Source organism: Pinus tabuliformis, chromosome 2_2 (assembly GCF_031772625.1).
Source record: "Pinus tabuliformis cultivar Carrire ecotype Pingquan chromosome 2_2, CPIR1, whole genome shotgun sequence".
Taxonomy (NCBI): Eukaryota; Viridiplantae; Streptophyta; class Pinopsida; order Pinales; family Pinaceae; genus Pinus; species Pinus tabuliformis.
This window is the reverse complement of record NC_142300.1, coordinates 160,540,276-160,565,679: the sequence shown is the minus strand read 5'-3', so window position 1 is coordinate 160,565,679 and position 25,404 is coordinate 160,540,276. Positions and strand designations below refer to the sequence as shown.

The window sequence follows — 25,404 nt, the reverse complement described above, 5'->3', positions numbered from 1 at the left end:
GGCTGTAGGTTTCGAAGTCCAATCATCTGGTATCCTGCACCAGGGTATAGAGCCTTATATGAATTGCCTAAAGGTCAAACAGGGCATATTTTTGAAGTTTTAGCTAGAAATCATGGTTTTAGACCACTGCATAAAAATCCTTCTCCAGCCTATTCCCTAACTGTCTTGCATGTCAATTACAATGTTTTCATGAGGGCATGAAAAGGGTAAGCAGGGGGGTGTGTTGAGCACTGGGAAAGGTATGTATTTACCATCTATTTCTTTATCTTTTCCTTCAAATCATAACTTCTTTACATTCTAAGATGGCAATATGTTAAAGGATTATGATAGAATTAAGGATATTTGTGATTGATGTAAAATGATTAATTATTGTCTTTTTCTATGCAGAAAGTGAAGAAAATGGAAAAGCACTATTCCGAAGGAAAAGACAAAGCAGAACCAACTACTGTCCCTTTGACAGGAAACTGCATCCAGACGAGGAAATCAAGATCGGAGCACATGGACCAGGAAAAGGAAGAAGAACCGCGGTATCAATGCAAGAGGACAAAACGATAACTGAAGATTAAAGATATGGTGAATCCCTCAGGATCCTTTGATCCTGAGGGATCGCTACCTCAAGACTTATCTGTATTTTTGATACTTCCGCCTGGCCATTATAAAAAGGGACAGCGCTGCTAGCCCAAGGGGTAGACTATTATTGTTGATTTGCAGAATTTACTGTTGTAATCTGAACTTTGATCATCGACTCTCTTTAAAGAGCGATAGTTGTAACTCTGCTTTTATGATTAATATATAACTGCGTTGTTGTTCTGTTATCTGATTCTGGAGTAACCGCAGCAGTGCTTCCCTGGCGGCTAAGGGCCCGGCCCTAGTGGATCACTTGCTTTCTGTATCATTATTTTTCGATTACAGTCGTGTGTGGTTTGATTTCCTTGCATTCCTTTAAATTCGCTTTATTCAGTAATCTTCTGTTCCTAAACATTTCATTGACTTGCTCTGTTATATCGAATTCGTAATTGAAATAGCAAGATTATTATTTGCAACTGGAAATGTTATGTTGTTCATTCTGAAATAATATCGCACTGTCTAATTCGGATATTGTTGTTCTTTTACAGATTGACATTGTTGTTCATTTACAGATTGATATTGTTGTTCATTTAGCTATGGTTTACTTACAATTGTGATTGTTGTTCATTAGATTACTGTTCCATTATCATTGCAATTGTCGTTCCTTTATAACTGTGGTTAATGTCCATTATGCTAGAATAAGATTACTGATTCTATAATCGTTTTGTGTTTGCACTTAATTAAGTTTGTTGTTCAATTTCTGTTTTGATTTGTTGTTCCTTTCTTAGATTGTTGCTCGATTCCTTTATTAGTTAAAGATTGTTGTTCAATTCCTTTCAGTTAAAATTGTTGCTTAATTCTTGTAGATTTAGCTTTGTTGTTCGATCTTTCCAATAGATTTAGTTGCTATTCCTTTTCTGTTAATTGAATTGTTATTTCCAGTGTTTGCTTTGGTGTAAATAGAAAGATCTACAACTGTAACGAATATTGACCACTGTTGTCTAGTTCTCAGATTGGAGATCTTGTCTTTGATTGAATTTCATTTACATCAGTTTACAAAGGAAAGAGTTATCATTACTGCATCCTTGACTGATGTTGTATTTTCTTGATCTAGTTTCAAAGCATTTAAGTTTCTTGCCATTACACTTAGATTTCGCTTCCAACATTCATTTACTTTTGTAAGCACGAACAAGTGACCACCTCAGACTGAGTACACTCTTGAGATAAAAAATCGTACCTGGATTGATAATTAATGTATGGTAAATAGAGGTTAAAAAGGCCCTTTTTACTGCTCAACAAACGGCACGGACACGTCGATCAAGCGTTATCCCTTTTGCGAAAAAAGGGGGTGTATTGCTATGGGTCGTTGGCACGTAGTGGTCAACACTACTAAAACCCTCGACTCTTCCTTCATTGATCTGACACCCATCACCTGTGGTCAACTAACTTACCACTAACTCACTCCATCTCCTCTTATAATTTCGATATCAACCCTAATCTTCCTCTCAACGACTAAGATTAAATTGTGATCAATGGCTAAGATTAAATCATAAGATAACTGAGGAATTTGTAATTTTCGCTAAGCATAACTTTAGGAAATAGTTAAATAAATTCATATTCAGCGAAAGTGGCAATCGTTTGTGTTCTTCTGCTAGTCTTAGCACTTAGACAAGCAAACCCTTACTTCTCTACTCCAATCAACACTCCCTCTTAGAGAAAAAGGTGTTTTGCACAACCCCCAACTTGTATCTAAGGTATGCAAATCTGGTCCCTGGAAAATCCTTGGTCAGAATAACTATTGTCTGTTCCTTTGTTGGTACATACTGGAGCGAAACTATACCTCTGAACAATATTGTTGATGTGGTGATAATGTATGTCAATGTGATTAGAGCAATTATGAAACACTGGATTTTTAGAGAGCTTGATGCAACTTTGATTTTCATAGTGTATCATTGTAGGCTCCAACTATGTCTCAAACAAACCCACTAGAAGCTTCCTCAACCAAATAGCTTCGCACCCTGCCAAACTGGCAACCATGTATTCGACCTCGACTGAGCTCAATCCAACTAATATTTGCTTCCTGTTGAACCAAGAAACAATTGTTGATCCAACACTAAATGGAGCTCTTGCTGTCTATGGCGCTCCTTGTCTAATCTGCATTAGTGAAGCCCTCAAGCTTCAACTCATCAACCTATATATACCACAATCCATGCTCTATTGTCCCACTAAGATATCTCAACACGTGCTTAGTGGCAACCCAATGTGCTCTGGTAGGCTCGACCAAATACTGGCTCAAAGAGTTAACTGCAAAACATATATCTGGCCATGTTCACCAAATACATTAGTGACCCAATCATTTGTCGGTAAAGTGTAGGATCTACTCGCTCTGATCTGCATGTATCCACCTTCCTCCAGTTTGTCACTAGAGATGTGGGCATGGGTCTGCAATCCTACATGTGAAACCTCCTCAGAATCTGCAAAATGTACTTGCCCTATCCCACAAAGATCTCCCCTTCACCATACCAAACTTCCAGCTCATGGAAAAACTACATCAGCCCCATATCCTTCATCTCAAACTCGCCTGCAAGATCTCTCTTGCACTCCTGGATGAGTTTGCCTACACCTGTTAAAAGCAAATCATCCACATATAGCACCTGAATAAGTGGCTCACCTCCAATAACAATGTAGTAGAGGTTGGGGTCTGCTTCACTCTTGGTGAAACCCAAACCTTGAAGGTAATTCTCTATCCAAGCATACCATGCTTATGGAGCCTATTTGAACCCATATAAGGCTTTCTTAAGCCTGCAAACATGTATCTTTATGATCCATGTCTCAAATCCCCCACGCTGCTAAATGTAAATCTCCTCCTCAACAACGCCATTGAGGAAGGTTGTCTTAACATCCATCTGGTGGATATTCCACCCCATCTGTGCTGCAATAGCTGCAACTGTCTTGATAGATGAGTACCTATGAACTGGGGCAAAGGTCTCATCATAGTCAACACCCTCTATCTACAAGACCCCATGGCCAAAAATCTTGCCTTGTACTTCTCAATATTCCCATTAGGTCCATGCTTGATCTTGTAGACCCAACAAGATCTTGCCACGAATTTTCCCTTTGGCCTTGACACCACTTCACAAACATCGTTCTTCATGATGGAGGCATACTCCTCCATCGTTCCATCTCTCCACACCTACTGAGTGGTTGCCTCATGATAACTAAAAGGCTCAACATCTAACAACTCTGTCATAAGTGCCATATATCTTGTGTACCTCTATGGTTGTTTGTTGTGTCGAACTAATGTACTAGGAACACTAGCTCCTACACTGCTTGGATCAACTAATCTGCCCATCTCACTCTCCTCCCAGTGCTGAGAGTCACTACCTGAGCGGGCTCCACTCTCTCCTGCAACTGCGTGTCCTTCATGTCCTCATCCTGCCCATGTACATATGTGGTCTGAGGTACTGGCTGAGCCTCCTTCTTTGGAGCCTACTGCTCCTCCTCCTGCATTGTAGTTCATTCACATCTAAGGACTTTTTCAAAGCCCTATCCTCGTCAAACTTCACATCTCTTATGATGATTGTCTTCCTATGTGTTGGAATGTACATCTTGTACACCTTGAATGTCTCGCTATAGCCCATGAAGATTCCCTTCTCTATTTTGGGCTCTAGCTTCTTCCTCTTCTCCTCTAGTACAGGAAGTACACTAGGCTACCAAATATGTGAAATGACACACATCCAGTTTCTTTCCTGTAAATGTCTCCTTTGGTGTAACTCGCCCCAACACTCTGTGTGGGCTCCAATTCTGCAAGAAATTTGTTGTATTGCATGCCTCAGCCTGAAAAAACTTGGGTAGCCCCTAGTCATGCAACATGGTTTTGGCAACTCCAATTATGGCCATGTTCTTGTGTTCTACCACCTCATTCTGCTAAGGATTATATTGTGTGGTCAACTCCCTCTTGATGCCCTCCTTGGCAGACAACTCCTTGAATGCATTTGAGGTCTACTCCCCACCATTATCAAACCTCAACGCCTTGATTTTTCTCACCCAAGGCCTTAATCTCCAAAAACTTCGAGAAGACCTCATCCTTCTTCTTCATGAAAAATATCCAGGTCTTCCTCAAGTGATCATCTATGAAGCTTGCAACGTACTTGTACCCACTTAGGGATACTGTAGAGAAGGGACCACATACATCTAAATGAACAAGGTCCAAGACACCCTTGGCCCTGTTATCTCTACTAGGGACAGATGACTTGCCATACTTGCCAAGTGTGCAACCCTTGCACACCTCACGCTAATCCACACTGCACTGTGGCAGCCTTATCATTATCTCCTTGAGAATCTTCAGTGCTCCATGGTGCAGATGTCCCATGCACCTATGCCACCACTCTCCAAACTCATTGTTTGAGTCACGGCCTCCTCTGCTAGTCACTGTTGCAGTTGTCTCAAACTATGATATGTACAGGGTCTTGTGCCTAACCCTGATTTGCTTCGCCACTTTGGAGTTTGAGGGGTTTATAAAAACGCTACCCTATATGAAGGTCACTTCATACCCCTTATCCTCCAATGCTAAAACTGAAACTGAAACTAGACTCTTCTTGAGCCTAGGTACATAAAGAACACCTCTGAGATATAGAGGACTTCCAGACTCCCTCTCAATACGAAATGTACCAATACCCTTGACTTGATACTTCCCATCATCTCCCATCTCAATATTGAATTGCATGTCCTCTGACAGTTCGTTGAAATACTTCTTATTTCCCGTCATGTGACAGGACACACCGCTATCCACATACCATAAACTAGTAGCCACTGAACATGCCATACAGTAGGCAATGACTGAAAAGTCCTTCTCAAAATGAGATAAGAACTCATCTATCTTTACAACCACTGCTGCTCGGTCCTTTTTGGACCCTTCTTCCAGTTAGGGCATTTATTAGCATAATGCCCAAACTAGTGGCACAAAAAACACTTGATCTTGTTGAGATCCTTTTTCTTCTTCTCTCCCTTAGAACTAGGCTCACCACCACCACTAGTCTTTTTTACCCTTGTACTTGGTCCCTTTACTAGCTAGAACGAAATTTTCTTCATCTTCCTCACTTTTAACACAAGATCTAGCTTGAGCTTGTCTAAAAACATCCTCTTATACAAAGTCACCCCACAAATGCTCCCAATCTATAATCTTTTTTCAGCACATATCCCATCTGTGAAGGGTTGCCACAACTTGGTGAAACACAAAAAGGCAAAATTCACCAGATCTCTATCTAGAATTGTCTCAACCACACCAACCAATACTTCCTTTACCTTGGAAAATTTGTTGAGATAAGAAACCACAAAATCTTGCTTGGACATTTTAATGCTCCCGAGCTTGTGTTTTAATACTAGCTTTCTAGCCTTGCTCAAACCCTAATAGAGACCAATGATGGCAGTCCACATTTCTTTGGCTTTCTTCTTCCCAGTCAGGTGAGGGATAATGTGGTCTTTGACTCCTTCTAGGATAATCCTTCTTGCCTTAGCATCCATTTTATTATGTTGAGCCAATTGTTGAGGATTTGTTAGTGCAGTTGGGACGTTATCATCAAAATCCTAAACCCCTTGTCCCTCTAGCACTAGTACTATTCTTTCACGCCACGAATAGCAGTTGGATGCACTATCCAATATGTCTTCAAATTTGAGACCCTGATATGCCATATTGCCAAATTGAACTGTTGAATACAAATCGCATTGGTAGAATCAATGCACACTACTCAAAACCCTAACAGCCAAATCGATTTGATAACTTGCTCCCTCTAAATCACAAAATCTGCTCCTAAAGATAAAATTTGTGCTTGGTCTTCAATCACAAACTGAGCTCTAATACCGTGTTAAATTTCCCTAAAACCCAGTAAACTGATTTGCAAATTCTAGGTGTAAAAACCCAAAAACATAAACAACTGATATTTTGGAAACTTAAAACACATATACACTGAGTTTTCTAACTTAATATGCACAACGGAAAGATAAATTAGAAGACAAACACAAAACACAAGATATACCCAAGAAACCCCAACTCTGAGGAAAACCTGCAACATTGTGTGTCTTTAATTATTATTCTTTAGCAAAGGATTTTCTTCTAAGAATTACAAGAAGGGAGAAACTTCCCTTTTATCACAAGAACAACTGATCAATCCTCAAAGATGAATCGATCCCCCTGCTCGCGCACTAAATCTGCAAAATCCCTATGCAAATCAAATAAACTACACACACGTACAATCGCAAATCTCCTTTGTTGCGTGGACATGCGAATGGTATGACTGCACCAGCGCTGTAAGAGCTCGACCCTCATTCAATTTCTTCTTTGATCCTATATCATTGCAATCTATTGAAGCCCTCGCCTCTTCCTTCGTTGATTTGAGACACACTGCTTGTGCTCAATTAACTAGCCACTAACTTGCTCCATCTCCTCTTATAATTTTGATCTCAGCCCTAATCTCCCTCTCAACAATTGAGATTAAATCATAAGTTAACTTAGGAATTTTTATTTTTTCCTTAGTCTAACTTGAGGAAATAGTTAAATAAATAATATTTTGCAAAAGTCACATTATTTTGGGTTCTTCTACTAGTCTTAACACTTAGACAAGTAGAACCCTTACTTCTCTACTCCAATCAACAATATTGTTGACATCTAAAGCCAAAGTGTTGGTTTCGCTTTGTAGATGACACTTTTGTCATTTAGCCTCATGGCCTTTGTCCGCTCCATGAATTTCATGCCCATCTTAATAGCATTTCTTCCCATATTCAATTCACCATGGAAATACAATCAAATAAATTTCTTCCCATTCTTGATGTCCTCATAACACATCTTCCCGATGGTTCCCTAACTTGAAGAAGACCCATACTGATTGATATCTTCATGCCCTTTCTCATCATCACCTTTCCCATAAATTTGGTGTCCTAAGACCCTTATTTCTAGAGCCTTTAGAGTTTTTTATCCTTAGTTCTTTAATCAATGGATACACCACCTCTCAAATAAATAAAGCTTTTCATAATGCCCAAAACCCTAAACCTAAAGACTTGGAACCATCTTCCCCTAATGCCATCGTCACTCAACCTTATATTAAAGGGACTACATATCAGATTGCTAAGATTTTATCTACGAAAAATATAAAAGTCATCTTTAAACCCTACAAAACCCTTAAACATTTATTCCGTCAACCAAGGATAAATCAAACCCATTTCAATCTTCTCTAGTGTTTACCAAGTTCCCTGCACTTGTGGTAAATCCTATGTCGGTCAAATTGGTCGATCCTTCTAGGCCCGCCTCAAAGAGCACATCGCTGACACTGCCCATAGTCACATCTCTACAACAGCCATTGTCAACATCTTATCTGTCTCGATCAATCTAAGATCTTAGCACCTGTTCCTTATCATAATCCTCTAACCATTCAAGAAGCTCTAGGAATCGAAAATCACCCTAACAATTTCAATAGGGAAGATGGTTATAGGCTAAGCCAGTCTTGGAAACCTGTTATGCATCACCTATCCCAATAATTGCTCTCTTTGGTTTTTCTCCTTTTTGTTTGCCCCCCTTCATTTGAACCTAGTTAGCTTTCTCTGTAAATTAAATTGTTAATCACATTTTGATTTCCTTTTTAACTTTTGTATTTTGTTATCTTTCCCTGTGCTTCCTTTTTTCAATATTGTTTTAATATGTGTGTTTCCTTTTTCCATTATTGTTTTAATATATCTGTTTGTGTGATTCCTTTTTTCATTATTGCTTTAATATATATTCTACTATCTAATTTTAATAGTCAACTTAAAATTTTATTTTAATTCCGCATTCTAATTTTAACTATCACTTTAAAAAATTTAAAATCTTGAATTTCAATTCTCTATTTAAATATTTTTAAATTCACTATTATTCTCTAATTCTCCCTTTTGTTTTTAAATTAAATTAAAAAATATAATTTTAATATTTACAAGTCTCTTTAAAATCTTAAGTTTTAAGACCTACCCCGACAATCATATTTTTGATATTTTTCTCCTATAACTCTTGACCAATTCCTTCCACCCCTTCCTTTGATTTTCGTTTCCTTTTTCAAGAAATTTGACTCACACTTCTTATAATTTTTAATAATTAATTCATATTTTTAATAACGGCTAATTTCCTCCCCATTTTATTTATTCTCCTTGTGGTGCCCATTCACATCATCTCAAATATTTCATCAAGTTCAATTCTCTATTTAAATATCTTTAAATTCATTATTATTTTCTAATTCTTCATTTTAAATTAAATTAAAAGTTTACTTTTTAATATTTATGAGTCTATTTGAAATCTTCATTTTATGACCTTTACCCACCCTATCATATCTTTAATATTTTTTTCTCCTATAACTTTTATCCGATTCCTTTCTCCCCATCCTTTGATTTTGTTCCCCTTTTCAAGAAATTTGACTTTTTTTAATATTTAATTCAAATTTTTCATAAAGCCTAATTTCCTCCCCATTCTATTTATTCTCCTCGCGGCACCTGTTTACATCATCTCAAAGCTTTTATGTCCCTAATGATGGGTTGAGTGTCCACGTGAAATTTTGGACAAACTAAATTTGCAAACACAGTTCTTTTCCAAAAATTCATCTTAAAAAATCTAATATTGTTCTATGCCCTAAATGTGAAGGTGAGAATCCACTAGCATGGGTGGATGGGGATCAACCACTAAACATTCTTTGTGAACTCTCATGTGTTGAAGAATGTAACTAGTGTCGGTCTTCATCACTGTATTTGAATATATTTATCAAAAGAAAGAAAAAGAAATTGACTTATTAAAGCATGGGTTTCATGCTTGGGTCAATTGTTTTTAGGTCAAAACCTCCATTGAAGGATTCTAGGGTTTATGTCAAGTGTCCTTGTCCATGTCGAATTGTAAAAGACCCTTCTTCGGATTTATTTGTCAAAGGAGAAATTTATTTTATTGTAAACTAAGTCAATTATGCCTCCTCCACAAGTCGACCTCAAACTAGACAAGTCGGCCTTAATTGAGGGGTAGAAACTACTATATAGAGGTAGAAACTTGACCTCATTTGGAGCACTCACTCACAAAGTTCGATATATATCTTCTGGGGCCAGAAAAAGTGTGAATTTCAAGTAAGAAGAAGAAGAAGAAAGCTAGTGAAAAGGAAGAAGGTCTATCTCAAGCACTAGAAGTCGAAATTCTCTCTCTCTCTCTCACGTGTGAATTTGCTAAGCTGCTAGAAGGGACCAAATTGTAGTTCTGTTGTTGGGTCGAAGTTCTGCGGCTGGGTTAAAGTTCTGTTGTTGGAGGTCGAAATTTTGAAGCTACGAAGTCGAATTTTTTTATTGTTGTTGGGCTGAAGCTACTGGATAATAAGAGACTACTAAATCATCTTGGAAGGTTGACTTGGTGGATGAGAAAGGTCTATTGGTCTAGGGTATTGGTCCATCTCATTTTGAATTATTGAAGGAAGAGTTTTTGATTGGGTATTCCCCTATATAGGGGTTTTATCCCTGGCTGAGTGCCTACATCTGGTGTCCTTGATCTTTGTGTTTTGGTTTTGGTAATTGCTTGATGAACTAAGATAAAAAGGAACATTAGAAAAATAATAACAATTAAAAGATATCACAAGTAATTATCAGCTAGAGAAAATCTTTCTACCTTTCTGATTTTCTAACATGGTATCGAAGCTAAGGTGAAGAAGAAGGAAAAAGGCAGGTCGAAGATCTATTAAGGAAAAGGAGATCAAAAGGTCATTAAGGAAAAAGGATCATATAAAGAGACAAGCCTACTATCTATAGGAACTATGTCAAACTCAATGAAGGGACAAAACAAACTAGAAGGTGCCTCCAACTACAGGGCCTAGATTAAGAGGATAGACCTAATTCTCGAAAAGAACAAAGTATTGGATCTCATTCAAGGAAAAATCAAGAAACCTACAGATAAATCAAGTGAAGCGAAAAAAGCAAAGTTTAGAGAAATCAAAATCTTGGCTATGAACCTTATAGTGGATGGAGTTAAAGATAACCTAATTCTATACATATCAAACATAAATTCCACTCAAGAGATGTATGAGGCTCTCTCCAAATTGTTCACCATCAAGAACATTGGTCAAATAGCAAGTCTCAAGAATGAATTAAGGACTATTAAGAAGACAAAAGATGACATTTATCATCTTATTTTATAAGGATATCTAGAATCAGAGATGAACTCCAAACAGTAGATGAAGTTGTTCCAAAAAAGGAGCTCGTAATTACTGCTCTTCTACGACTACCAAAATCTTGGAGTGCCTTTGCATCAGGACTTAGCAGTTGGAAGGATACACCAACATTTGAGCAAATGTGGAATGCATGTAGTCAAGAAGAAACTCAAGTATCATTAGTAAACAACAAGAAGGAAGATGAAGAAGAAAACATCTTTAATGCCTATTCTTCTCATCACAAGAAGAAGGGACCTTCAAGAAGTTCAAAGGACCAAAGAAGAAAGTTGACCTATCAAAGATTGAATGCTACAATTGCCATAAGATGGGTCAATATAAAAGTCATCGTCCTGAGAGTCCAAGGAATAGGAAGAGAGAAAGAGAACATGTGAATGTTGTCAATGAAGGTCCACCAAATAAGAACAAGACAGAAGAATCTGAAGCCAAAGACTTATTTGCTAGGGACTCTTAGGGACACTATCGCTTGCATATCCTTATATTTTAAACTTTGCAATATTTTCCTTTATGTTTTGATTTCTAGAATTTATAGGTCTAACATGTCATGTTAGAACATTTTTGAATTATTTTGATAAGTTATAGGTATCCCTTGAGATTGGATTAAGGGGGAGCCCTCGCCATTTTACCAAAGATAAGTATCTTGTTCTTTGTCTCCTCTTTTATGTTTGGCTTTTCTCTCATATCAAAATATGTTTGTGTTATATACTAATAACCTTTTCTTTGTACTTTCCTTGGTAGAAAAAGATTGCAGAATACACAAAAGTCATGGAGGAGACTTCAAAAGATAAACTTGAAGCATGAAGGAAGTTATGTTGCAAAGGAAGCCCTTCAAAGAATTGATGTCCTACAAGGTTTGTTAAGAAACAACTCAAGCTATGTCTTAGACTATAAGCTTTGTTATATTGTTCTCTTCATGTAAAAGGTACGATCATTCTTCTTTTAAATTTTTTCTTTACATTACTAACATCGTTATGTCTAGGATTTTGAATCGTAAAAGATTCTTGTTAGGGTGATTAATCATTAGATTGAATCTACCCTCATTTTTCATTATTATGGAACCCTAAAAAGGTTCATTATAAAACCCTAACCTAAGGGTATGTCAATATTTATGAAGCCCTTGTCTACTTAGGGTTGTTAATGAAATCTAGAAATCCTATTCTTTTGATATTTTGGGTTTTTGTAAAGGCAAAATCCTAGTCCCTTTAGGGATTGTTGTTAATGTCTAAACCCTAGATCTTTAGGTTTTGATAAATTAGGGTTTATAAGCTAAAATCCTTGTGATAGTTGTAGTAAAATCCTAGGAATGAAACCCTAGGTATATGTTTGTATCTTTGTTCGAAACCCTAGCCTAGTCAAAATTGTTGTTAATGTATTGATGTTTATGTCTTGGGTTTAGCTAGAAGATATTACTGTGATGTGCTAGTGCATGATTATGAAATCCTAGTTATGTGTATGTGAATATGCCTATTCATACTCATGTTTAGTTTGTGAATTCTAGGGTTTGTAACAAAACCCTAGTAGAAATCGATATTCTAGGACTTGACAATATTATTGATACGTTTTAGTTTTGATGATGAAAATCAAGGTAGAGTATGTCATAGAATATATTATTGAAACCTTAGATGTATAGTATTGTGATTGGATTATCATTTGATTTGCTATATAAGGTCTTGTGTCTCGAAATGGAATCTAGGGTTTGTGACAAAACCATAGTAAGAAGTTGAAGTCTAGTATGCAAATAAATGTCTCTCTTATCAATTATGAACCTAACTAGGTTTAGGTATTTGATGTCTAAAGTTTAAATGCTTTGATGCTTCCATTATAAGAATTTGACATAATTAACTTCATGCTTTTGTATATTTGTTTTTGGTTGTACTTGTTTAAGTTGTGCGGGTACATAATCTTCAAGATGTTGAAGATGTTCATAAGTAAAGACGACTTGATAATATTGGTAAGCATGATAAAGGAAGTTATGATGATCAAGACAACCTTGATGTTATTAGAAGAATTGGAGCCATAAAAGGCTCTTCGATGTTATAGAAGAAGGAAGTGGTTGATCTCCCTAAGTTAAGAGGGAGCCTAGATAGAAGAAAGGGTATGTCTCCCCAGTTGAGAGGGAGGGCATATTATGACAATCATGATGAATACATTGAAGAAAGAATGAAACCAAAGAATGAATGAAAGATATACAGATAAATTGCACAAACAAAATACTTGAGGAAGATCTGAAGATGTATTTGGTGTTGCTGAAGAAATGAAAGAAGAAGAAAGCTTCCGATTAAGGACCCCTAAGGTGTGTATTTACTTATATTTGAAATTTTATTGCTAATTGAGGTTTGTGTTTGTACAGGTAGATCTCTCCACAAGAAGAATGAATACTTTGGAAGCATGCTTGGACAAATGGATATATCTGGTTTAGTTATTAGGGAGAGATGAAGCATCTAATGGCGGTTGCTTGGGAGGACATTGTTGATTTGGGGTAGCATTGGATGTGCTCTAGCCACGAAATTTGGTGGAGAGGTTGGGGCATATGAGATCTCCAATACCCAGAAAGGGTTTGGGCAGATTCTAAACAGTTCAGGAGATATTAAAATAATTAATATTTTTAATGGAGTCCCCAAGTCTAAACTTAGGGAAAATAAAATATTAACGTGTATTAATATGAAACTATGTTAGAATGGTCCAAAAGACATGGATCAAGCCAGATCTAATCTTAGCCATTGATTAGGGACTTAATCTCGGTCATTGATATGTCAACAAGAAAAGTATAAGAGGAGGCTTGAGGGTCACTTGGAAAGAACACCTGAGTGATCAGTGATTCTATTCTCTAGAGTGGGGTTTGCTAAGAGAGATAGAATTAGTGATCAGGAGATGTAGCTGAGGGGCATTTGAGTACAGAGAGACAGAGAGGCAGAGATAGTGCCAACGCAGTAGCCAAGGAGAGTGACGCAAAGCCAGCCAGGGCCACACAAAGGCAGCCGGGCGCTGCACAGAGCCTTAGAGAGGCCAGTGTTCTTGACGCAAAGGGCCAGAGGGCTGATGCAGGGCCTCCCAGGGCTGACGCAAACCCATCCGGGGTGATGTAGGGCAACCATGAGGCAGAGAGGGGCTGACGCAGTCTAGAGAGAGGCTGACACTGGGGTTTCTAGGGCAGATTGGCGCTGAGTCACTACCAGAAGGATTATCTGGGGTTTTAGCTAGGAGATTTGTCAGAAACTAAGAGGTATTACTGCCAAGGAAATTCTCTGTTGGGTAGGCCAGTTTTGGCACCCAGATTGTACTCTGATATTGTGTAATAAGAAAACCCTCATATAGCTGCACCGGTTTTCCCACAATGGGTTTTTCCGGGGGCATTAGTCCAAAAATAATGGTGTCATATGGTGTGTTTGTTTTCGTTTCTTTTAGTTGTTGATCTATAATATATTGAGCATGCACTAGTGTTTATTTTCAGTATTTATATTGTAAATAACTTGTTAAGGAAAATAACAAGTAGGTAGGAATAAATCAGATAAAGTGCATGGAGGGTTTCTAACTAAGTAAACTTAGAAACTTCAACAGACATTTGATCAGCCTTTGTGTTGATGTCTATATCCCGAAGAGGGAGGGTGGCATTGGCCTTGGAGCTCTAAACCTTGGATATGCAGTGATGCACCTAGATCCCTAGGTTGATGGTTAGCAAGTAAGCCTAATGATACCTAGACTGGCTGAAAGCTTAAGTCCATCTTAGTCCCACGTAGATAGATTACCCTAGTCAAGTATCTACTCTGCATCACTGAGTGTGTTAAAACTCTACGTAGTTCATTTTGGAGATCTTCCATGTACCTCTATAAATATAGGTAATTATGAATACCTCCCTAGTTAAGAGGGAGTGTTGAAGAATGTAATTAGTGTCAGTCTTCATAATTGTATTTGAATATATATATCAAAATAAAGAAAAAGAAATTGACTTATTAAAGCATGGGTTTCATGCTTGGATCAATTGCTTTTAGGTCAACGCCTCCAATGAAGGCTTCTAGGGTTTATGTCAAGTGTCCTTGTCCATGTCACACTGTAAAAGACCCTTCTTGGGATTTATTTGTCAAAGAAGAAATTTATTTTATTGTAAAATAAGTCAATTAGGCCTCCTCCACCAAGTCGGCCTAAGGCCCTAAATTGAGCAACAGAAGCTACTATATAAAGGCAGCAACTCGACCTCATTTGTAGCACTCACAAAGTTTGATATATATCTTACGGGCCAAAAAAAGTGCGAACTTCAAGGAAGATGAAGAAGGAGGCTAGCGAAAAGGAAGAACGTCTCTCTCAAGCACTAGAAGTCGAAATTTTCTCTCCCTCTCTCACACGTGTGAATTTGTTGAGCTGTTGGAAGGGTCAAAACTGCAGTTCTGATTGGGTTGAAGTTCTGTTGTTGGGTCGAAGTTCTGTTGTTGGGTCGAAGTTCTGCTGCTGGGTCGAAGTTTTGTAGCTAGGAAGTCAAATTTCTGGATTATTGTTGGGTTGACGCTGAAGGATAAGAAGAGACTACTAAATCATCTTAGAAGGCTGACTTGGTGGAGGAGAAAGGTCTATTGGTCTAGGGTCTTCTAAAGGAAGAGTTATTGACTAGGTTTTCCCCTATATAGGGGTTGTAGCCCTGGCTGAGTGCCTACATCTAGTGTCCCTAATCTTTGTGTTTTGGTTTTGGTAATTGCTTGATGAACTAAGATAAAAAGGAACATAACAAAAATAATAAGAATTCAAAGATATCACAAGTAATTATCAAATAGAGAAAATCTTTCTGCCTTTCCGATTTTCTAACATCATGTTCAACCCTCGAGCTTTTGAATTTGTTTTGCGTCACCTCCTCCTCCTAGTACTTGATTTGGCTTTCAATGGCACTTCCAGACAAGTTTGACTCCTATAGTCTTACCTTGATCCCATGGCATAATCCCACATAGATGTTTCCTCACACAAGTATAGAACCTGTGTAAGTCTTATGACAATGTGGGCATGTAGATTTGTGGTTCCACCCCCTTTCCCTTCCCCAAGCCTTGTCACATACTTCCATAAGAGTGTTAAGATCTCTTTGGGTCTTTGCGTGTCTTCACTATCATTTTCATTTTCATCATCCCCTTCCATTTCTTTCTCCTCTCCATGCCATGTGTTCTCTACTTCTACTTCTTCCTCACTGTCATGGGTATTTCAATTTCCTCTAGCTCCCAAAACCACCATCATAATAAAAAATGGAACAAAAAAGATATACCATATTGACAAACCCATTATGCTTGTTGAATCTTGATAATAACCTGCCACCTGCAATAGAAAGATGGATGAGAAATGTGAAAGAGTACGAGAAGAGAACATTCAAATATTCAAAATATCATAATATACTAGTTTACAACACATGGAAAAAGATATAATATTAAAAAAAAAGACAAAAAAATGCTCTTTAGATCCAACCACTTTAGCTCTCCAATGACGATTGAATATGACTATGGAAGCCTTTAATCTCTCTTCCAAGCTCTCAAATCTCCCTATGGCAGCCTTAAATCTTCCTTCCAATCTCTTTTCGATCTTCCTATAATAGATCTCAATCTCTCTTCAATCTCCTCAAGAACTAGCAAAAAGGGCACTCAAAACCATCCTAGCGAAGATGAGTGAAATGAGAAATGGAATGAAAGAAAATAGTGAGTGAGTCTAATCGTAACAAACCCTAGTGATGGCTTTTAAAACCATTTAGAACCTTGACTTGGTTCCCAAACCTAAAAAAAAATTGCTAATTTCTCCTCATCACGCAAGAGCACTCGGAGTGTTTTTTCTCTTAGTAGTGTCCCAGGAGCACTCCCGAAATTGGCAGGGAGCACAATTTTTTTTAAGGGAGCATTCAAGGAGTGCACTATCGAGAGCGCTTCCTAAGCATTCCCTCTACGAACATGCTTCAGAAGTAAAGTGCTAGGGGGTGGAGTGCTCCCTGCAGCATAGGTCTATAACATGTGAAAATTAAAACTTTTTAGAACACTATTCGGATTTTATTGCCAGCTTGTATGCATGTAACTTTATTACTACTTGAGGTTATTGGTAATTACTTATTATTCGGTATTTCATGATGTTCTTATAATATAATTGAAAATTTGAATAAATTTTTTTGGTGTAGATGTGCTGGCAATAATTATTTGCTTATGCATCCATGTCTAGACTGTAGACTCTAGAGAGATGCACTGCACATATTCAAGAGTGAATATATGTGCATACACAAACATGCATGTACACATGTTAATACAAAAGGTCGGGAATCATTTGAATGGAAAGAGTCGGTAGAGAATCAATCAGGATTGTATCCTAATCCAAGATGTTTCACATCATTCACTTGCTTTTCCTCTACGATGACCTCAGTCCTTGCAGAGAACTTGTACAGCATATAAGATGGGACAACTACTTGAGACCGAGTTCACAATCAACCTATTAGTAGTTTACAGATGGGACAACAAGAAGGATGTTGCATCTGTAACTAGTTACATTTTCACTGAATTTTTATGGTTATATCTATTCTCATGCATGAATAAAACATGTTATATATACCAAACCTTGTAGCTAGTGTATCTTATATCAAGCTTCCCAATAAAGGAGGGAAAACAAACTCACTGATCCTCCTATAAAATCTCCAATAGTATTAACTTCTTAAGAATAGACAAGCTACAAAAATTCAGCCAGCAATGCATGAATATACACTTGTAAAAGTCTCGCCTATTTTCTCATGAGCTTGAACAATTAATTTGAATTGTATGGATTGTGTTGAGAGAACCTGTGCTGCATTTAAGCCGCTCCAAGGTTGTTGCAAGGTAATGAGCTCCCACAGAATCACACCAAAACTATAGACATCAGACTTCTCATTTGATGGCTCATCCCGAAGAACTTCTGGAGCCATCCATTCAGGCTGCAAACATCATTGAAAGAAATAAAGGTATACATGTGAAAAGCTTATCTTTTCTCAGTGTAATGTGAATGTATTGTCTATCCTTCATTTTCTCTTAAACTACTTTCTCATTAGAGGAGAACTTACAGTTCCAGCAGCAGACTTTGAAGAAAGAAATGTGTTTGCCTTGAGTCGTGAAAGACCAAAATCACACACCTACATCCAACCTTCACACTCATTCACCAAGGCAAAGTTCTTTGAACGAAAATAATCCAATACACCTTCATCTTCTAGAAGTGAACTCCACAAACGGTACCCTAAAAAGACTGACAAACAGGCAGAAATCTCAATTCCTCTTACCTTAACTGTCCATGTCTTGTCAACCAACAAATTTGGAGACTTCAGATCTCGATGAACAATGGGAGGATTGAGGCGATGCAAATGATTCATCCCCTTTGCCTGTATAGAGAAATATGCAGGAAGTTAACCAAAAACAGCATTAGCATCACATTTTGCAGTTGAGATCAAACCCACTTACTACATAAAAATGAAGATCTCAAGACATCCAAGCATTGTTGCATTAAACATCCTTGGTCTAACAAACCAACAGCAATTGATTCAGGAAGTCATGGGTGGAATAAAATATTTTTCAGAAAGGAATAAACAAATTGAACACTTTGATGAACTGACCACATCAAGTGCCATCCTTAAGCGGCGCCTTTCATCTAATATTTCTCTTGTCCCTGGTCTATGTATAAGACGATACAAGCTCCCTCTGCCGCAAGAAGATCAAAAAATCAGTATCAAGCTAATACATACTAAGTAATTAAGGAAGATCCTTATCAAAATAGTAAGTGGGATCAAAGCAATATATTACCTTGGTAAATATTCTGTCACAATTGACAAGTTGGGACGACATAGGACAGCACCCATGAAAAGAACAACATTTGGATGTCGTAATCGCTTCATAATCGCAACCTGAGATGAGCTCAAATTGTGACAAGCAAAATAAGAGCTAAATAGCATTGCAATACACTAAAATTCATTTTTTTGTTAACAACAGGGCTTTTCATAAACAATAAGAGGTGCTATTGCTTGGGTTTCTTGACTAGTAGCAGTGTAGCTTAGAATATAGAACACTATGTTCCTGTATAAATAGCAAAAACTATGATTTTTTCTCTGCCTAGGTATAGCTGGTGCACTCCCAAGACAACCTTCTCCTCACTTGCAAGCTAAAAGTGACAAGGGTTAGTACAAATAAAAATATGTTGTAGTAGATTCAATATAGGAATATCACCAAATACAACAATTACTACATTAACTTCAATGACTCTTGATGTGTTTTCATTTACTTTTCTCGATTACAAGCTCTCTTACCACAGGATGCCCTAAATGGAAAATAAGCACAATAGATATAACCTACTACTACGTAATTATCTAAAATCACAAGACTAGTAGACAGATACCTCTCGCAGGAACTCCTTCAGTCGTTCTTCATGGAAGTCTTGTTCTATAAGAATCTTAACAGCAACATCCTGCGATCAGCCAGATATTTCAGTAGGAAAGTAGATTATTCAATGTCAAAAAATCTCCTAGAAATCAGTGATTTTCCAATTTATTCCCCATCAATTTTTTTGATGTGTTTTACCAATTTCAGTTTTGTTGACCCCCACTGAGTTATTCCTGACTCTAAATTTGTCAAAATTGGTTTTAATTGTTAAAACAGAATTCACCCCTAGACAAGCCCTATTAATTTTGTAGAAAATGGATTACAGTTTACCTTAAAATAATACATAATAAGCCTTTCGAAGCAATTTGCTTTTACTTCCATTATATCAAACTAATAATTTGTACATAATTGAAAGTGAGGATTCATTGGGAGTTTGACTATTATTTGAAATTTTCTTTCACTGCATGGAGTGACTTTGAGATTTGAAACAAAATCAGGTAAACCATTTATCTACCAAAGAAATTATTTTTGCAACAACTTGATCAACATGGCTAAGGCCAAAGATGAACAGCTCTTCAAGATCGGAGGTGAGCTAGCCATTTGGCCAGCACAGGATAAGCCAGGTCTTCCATCAATCTTGGAAGCCTATTTCACTCATGAGTAGATATATGCAAAAGCTAACTGCAGGCATCATCACAAGGGATGGTCACTGTTGGAAATATAGTAGCCATGGTTGGTATTTTCATCATGTGGAAAAATCATGCTACAACAAATACCTACATATTATTGAAATCATTGCCTATATCGGGATCCTCATCATCAATATCACCCTCTAAGCATTAAAATAAGATAGAAAAAACTTAGCGTGTCAAACCCAAATTTTGTTTGAGTGATGGGTACACTTTTACTAGCGTCGTGAAAGAGGAGTTCAGCAATCAATGGCACTAACATTAAGGTACATAGAGGGCTTGGTGTTCTTGATTAAATGCTAGTTCCATACCCTCATACGCAACGGAATCCAATGGAAGCGTTGCAATCCCCTCACTCCCGAAATCTTAAAAACTATTAAGTCTGTTTTGGAGTGGGATTTAGTATTCTACTTTCTCCATATGAAATCCAACGAGGTTGGAACTACTCTCAAACAGCCTGAGTCGCTTAATAGTAAAAAGATTACCATTAATTAAATAGCATATTCTTAACATTACCATTAATTGCATAGCATTAGTCGGGCCGTAGGGTTGAATATTAGGCTGCACCACTTATAAATTATTGTTCTCTTAAAAATAAGTTGTGTTCAGCCACACACACCACACAAGCATGTTGTATTGCCTGCACGTCTCGTATGGAAGCTGAAACATGATGTATAGGCACCAAAACACGTTGTTTGGTGCTTGAAATGCATTCCAATGGAGATGAAACACATTTCAACTATGTTTCAGAGTTTTTGTACCAAAACATGGCTAGCATCAAGGGGGGTCCCCCATTTCCTATAACCTAGGGACATACTAATATGGACCACAGGGCAAGCTAGATGATTGATTGCTCTTGATTGTACCCTTGTTCCCATACTTCACCTTAAGGGTTATCGTTTGCCCCTAGTCCAGTGTGACCTCCCATTAGGTCCTTCCTTCTATTGGGTGTGTGTTATATTTCTTTCCACGACTAGGCCCACACGTTGTTATGTTGAGGGTCCAGAACAACGCCTCGAGAAAAAAAAAATTATGCAAACCCAATAATGGTTGAGCAGACCCAAGGATGGTGGACAAACCTACCCATGGTTTTGCGCATGGTTTTGCCAATGTTATTTTGCAGATCAGGTCAAGGGAACTACGATTATGTTCTAATCCAGGGTCAATGGATTGGGGTTTATGAATGTTTCAGCATGTATATAATGTATTGTAACATTAAAAGGAATATAATGAAAAATTAATTTGATTTTCCCGGTTTTGGGTTTCAAGAGGAAATCTTTGTGTATATTTTTATGTTCTCGCCACTGTATATTTTTCAGTTTTTAAGAATTCATTTGCAGGTAATTTTTGTACAGGGTTAAAACCTACACCTTCAAGGGGGCACTATAGGAGACATTGATCGAAGTATTGTGCCCAAAGTACTCCATACTTACCACATTCCATATTTCACTTATTATCCACATCCATTCTTCGAATTGATTGTCATTTTTCATTGGGATTGGCACCTTATATCATCACCATTGAGTCAAGGCCCGTAAACTTGCCCTAATAGGTTGACGGGGTTGAAAGAATGATAAAAGCATAGGAAGCCACAACTAAGGAAAAGAAAAATGAAAAAGAGGGCTAGGACATATTAAGCACATGGGTAAAATCCTAGCATGAGCACTACTCAATAGCCATCACCCAGTTCCTCGGCATTTCATGCTACATCTAAAGGGAACTCTTAAATGTCCCAACCTCGATAAGCAAGAGACTACTATAACTTTAAGCGCTACTGGAAAAGCATAAAGCAAGCTTTCTCACCTAAGTTACGCCAGAAAGAAAAATAAATCATTAATGTAACAGGTGCACTAGAGGGGTGGAAAAAGTAGGTCAACAAAACGGCCAGCTCATGCTTCCACGATTGCTCCCTCTTCTCATTATAGTACTAGAAGATATTGGACCTCCTTCAGTTGGTACCATGGTTGTGACCATCTTCCTTTATCTCTTTCCCACTTCATTACCACCATTATCACATGCACCTATGGATTGATGGGTTTGCTTATGAAATGACCTTCCCCTTGGGGACTAGATCACATAAGAGGGATAACGACGTAATCATCCTTGACACAAGTGTGGTAACTTGCTTACAAATCTTGAGCTAGAAAGACATTGGAAGGCAAGGTTTGTGTGAACTATTTTTAAGGTCAACTTGTGACCTTTAGGCCTAATTGAACACTCAAGCAAACTTTTAGAGGTTTTACTTATAAAAATATGAAAAGTGACTTGGCTTCCCTCATATAAAGAGAGGGAGATCACTTTCATTTATATGAATACACATTCATTACACTTCTCTCTATTAAGCAGTGCTTTTCTCTTGGAGGTAATGGGTATTTAATAAAGTGAATTGCCTTGGGAGAGAGGTTTTGCATGGAGAGACTTGTCTGGGATTGATAAAGTGATTCTTGTGGAAATTGTGTAAGTTTATTGCTATTTTCTTCCATTTTGCATGCTATTTTGCTGAATTTAGGGTTTCTACTTGTGCCATATCAAGAGGTGCAACATATTTCTTGAAATCTGGATTCTTTATGGTATCTAAAATTTGTTTAGAAAGAATCCATCAAGGGAACTTGGTTTATGCATCCATTGACCTTGAATCTGTTAGGATATTCCGACACATAGGAAATAGTTAAGTACAACTTGGTCTAGTTTAGAGTTAGGTAAAGTGTGTTTCTTTACCGTTGTACATATTGTAACTTACAATCCGACGGTCACGATATGTAGTGATCTGACGGTTCATTCTCTCCTCGGTATTACCGACACTTGATCCGTGGCTTGACACCCGATTGGTCCATGAGTTCTATTTAAAGCGCATGGAGGGTCATTGTTCGGGTAATCCGTGCATGAGAGAAGCTTATGTAAATTTTCATTCTTTGATTAATAAATTGCCTGTAGTAGCCACGTTGGCGCAGGCCGTGGACTGTTTCCCTCTTTGAGGGTTTTAACCACGTCAAAAATATTGGTGTATTGATCTGTGATCTGGTTGTGAGCGGTGTCCTTTTGGTGTTCTTTCTGAGGAACTTACCCTGTAAATTCCTACATGGTATCAGAGCTATTTGAGGGCCGCGTCCGTTGGTGATCCAAATCTGAAGCCGGTAGAACTGCATGCGACTGTCGTTTCCTAGATCTGTTGTTTCTGACTGCTTTCGGGCCGAGAGGACTATTCTGTTGCGTTCGGAGCATCTGTTCCAGTGAGGAACCCCTTTCGTTTCACGCGAAAAGGTTTCCAGTAGCCCTAGTTGCGTCATTTTTCAGATCGGGAGGTATACAGTGTTTTTGCAGTTTACTGTTATTTTCTCTCTGCTTATTTCGGTTTCGGTTTATTTACATTTTTTTTAACCGGATCTATACCTTTCATTTCTGCGTATGCTCTTTGCCCTGCGACTCTGTGCGATCTGGGCAAATCAGAAACAGAAAGGAAGGATTTTTCTCATGCGTATGCTCTTTTCCCTGCACCTTAGTGTGATCTCGGAAAATCAGAAACATTGAGAAAAATATTTAGGTTTTCGGCTAAAGCTAACTTTGAGATTTTTTTTTTAAAAATATCTAGTTTTTTGGCTAAAGCTAACTTCGAGCCGCAAGGTTCGTTTTTCTTTGCATATTCGTGTTGGGTTTTGTGTTTTGTGTTATGTAGGGAAAAAGAGCTTTCTCAAGGCAAGCACGCAAACCGAGGCGCCCCCCTCTCTCTCTCTCTCAAATTTTTTGTATAGATCAATTGGTTCAAAGCTATTTTAAGAGAGTAGAGGTCTTGGGTTCAAGTCTCCATTTTGTGGGGGCGGATTTTTTTCATTCGCGCACTTTGCCGGCAACTTCAACAATTTTTTTTCAAAAAGCCATAACTTCTTCATCCGGAAGCCTTTTTCAGAGCCGTTTTTTTTTAAACAGCCTAATTTTTCGAGATCTATCCATTGGAACACTTACTTTCAGCATCTTCAGCTTCAGTTTTTTTTTTTTTTTAAATGGAAAGTCCATGCCAAGTCATTCTTGACAGCACTAACTACTTCCAATGGATAGTCTACATGGAAGATTTACTTAGAAGTAAAGGTCTCTACAGAATAACCACAGACCAAGAGAAGAAACCAAAAGATGAAGACAAGGCTGCAAAATGGGAAAATAGACAAGATCAAGCACGTGGTTTGATAGGGATGTCTATTTCTCCTGATCTTAGATTCCATATTGCAGAACTTGAGACTCCTCATGAAGCATTGGAAAAAATCGCTAAAGTTTTTGGGATTAAAAATGAAATTAGAGCCCATCAACTTGAAAATGAGTTGCTTACTTTGGATCCTAATAATTTTTCTTGCATTGAAGATTTTTTGTCCAAATTCAAGACCCTTAGATATCTCTTGGAAGGTGTTAAGGTTAAGAAAGAAGATGGTAACCTTATTTATTCCATCCTTACTAAGTTGGGACCAGCCTACTCTGTATTTGTTTCCACTTTCCATTCTACAAGGGAAGCTTTCATTTGTCAAGGAAAAGACTACAAGGCCCCTTCCTTTGACTCCTTTTGTGATTCCTTAATAAGAGAACAAGAAAAACTCTTACACCTTGGTCTTCTTAATCTTGGAAACTCTTCCACGAAAGCGTTAGCCGCCCAGCAGCAACCAAATTCAAAGAATCCTAAGAAGTCATATCCTCAAAAAAATGGTCCTAAACCAACTCAGCCTCAAAATGAAAGATCATTTCAGCAAAATGATAAGACCAATAAAAACAAATGGAAGAAGACTGATAGACATTGTAACTTTTGTAATCGAGATGGCCACTTAGAATCTAAATGCTTTAAGAAGATGGAAGCCTTGGAAGCCGCAATGAAGAAACATAACATCCATGTGGAGCCTACTTCAACTTCAACTTCAGGAATGGCACTTTCTGCATGTCGTTGTCAATCATCTCAGTCTGGTTATGCATTAAATGTATTTTCTTCCTCTCCTTCTCATGAGTGGCTCATTGATTCTGGAGCCTCTTATCACATGGCCAAAAACCAAGCCATGTTTTCTTCTTTAAATGATTGTAACACCAAAAATATATATGTTGGTGATGATAGATCTCTTAATGTTGTCGGGACTGGAACTGTTCATCTAGACAATGGTCAGTTTAATGATGTATTATGTGTTCCAACCTTATCCTGCAACCTTCTATCTGTATATCAGATAACTCATTCAGGTGAAGGTAAAATTGTTGAATTTTCACCTCATGATGTTGTAATCAAGGATCTAAGAGATCCTAAACAGATTCTAGCTACTGGTATTGCTGATGATTCCACAAGGTTGTATAAGTTTCACAACTTTGGGTCATCAAATCTTCCCTCAGTATTTGTTGCTCATAATGATGAAGTGAGCAAACTTTGGCATGAGCGATTTGGTCACTTAAACTATCGCTCCCTTCAGCATCTATGTAAAGAAAATATGGTGACAGGTCTTCCTATGGTATCTTGCAGAGATGGTGTTTGTTCCGGATGTGTACTCGGAAAACATCATCGGGACAGTTTTGACAAACGTGCCTCTTGGCACGCCTCAGCCCCTTTACAGCTTGTGCACAGTGATTTATGTGGTCCTCTTCCTG

The 25,404-nt window shown here is 37.8% G+C and overlaps 1 protein-coding gene across 1 annotated transcript in view; it reads right to left on the bottom strand.

The window, feature by feature from the left end:
• LOC149191916 (serine/threonine-protein kinase CTR1-like) overlaps nt 1-25,404 on the bottom strand; it is a 294,581-nt gene that overhangs the window by 34,657 nt on the left and 234,520 nt on the right. Inside the window, exons 8-13 of the mRNA XM_089404411.1 lie at nt 19,131-19,199; nt 18,542-18,642; nt 18,355-18,439; nt 18,025-18,123; nt 17,812-17,880; nt 17,554-17,685 (exon numbers count right to left, since the gene is read on the bottom strand). Of these exons, the coding sequence (XP_089260537.1) occupies nt 17,554-17,685; nt 17,812-17,880; nt 18,025-18,123; nt 18,355-18,439; nt 18,542-18,642; nt 19,131-19,199 (555 nt within the window). The remainder of the gene's footprint in view (nt 1-17,553; nt 17,686-17,811; nt 17,881-18,024; nt 18,124-18,354; nt 18,440-18,541; nt 18,643-19,130; nt 19,200-25,404) is intronic.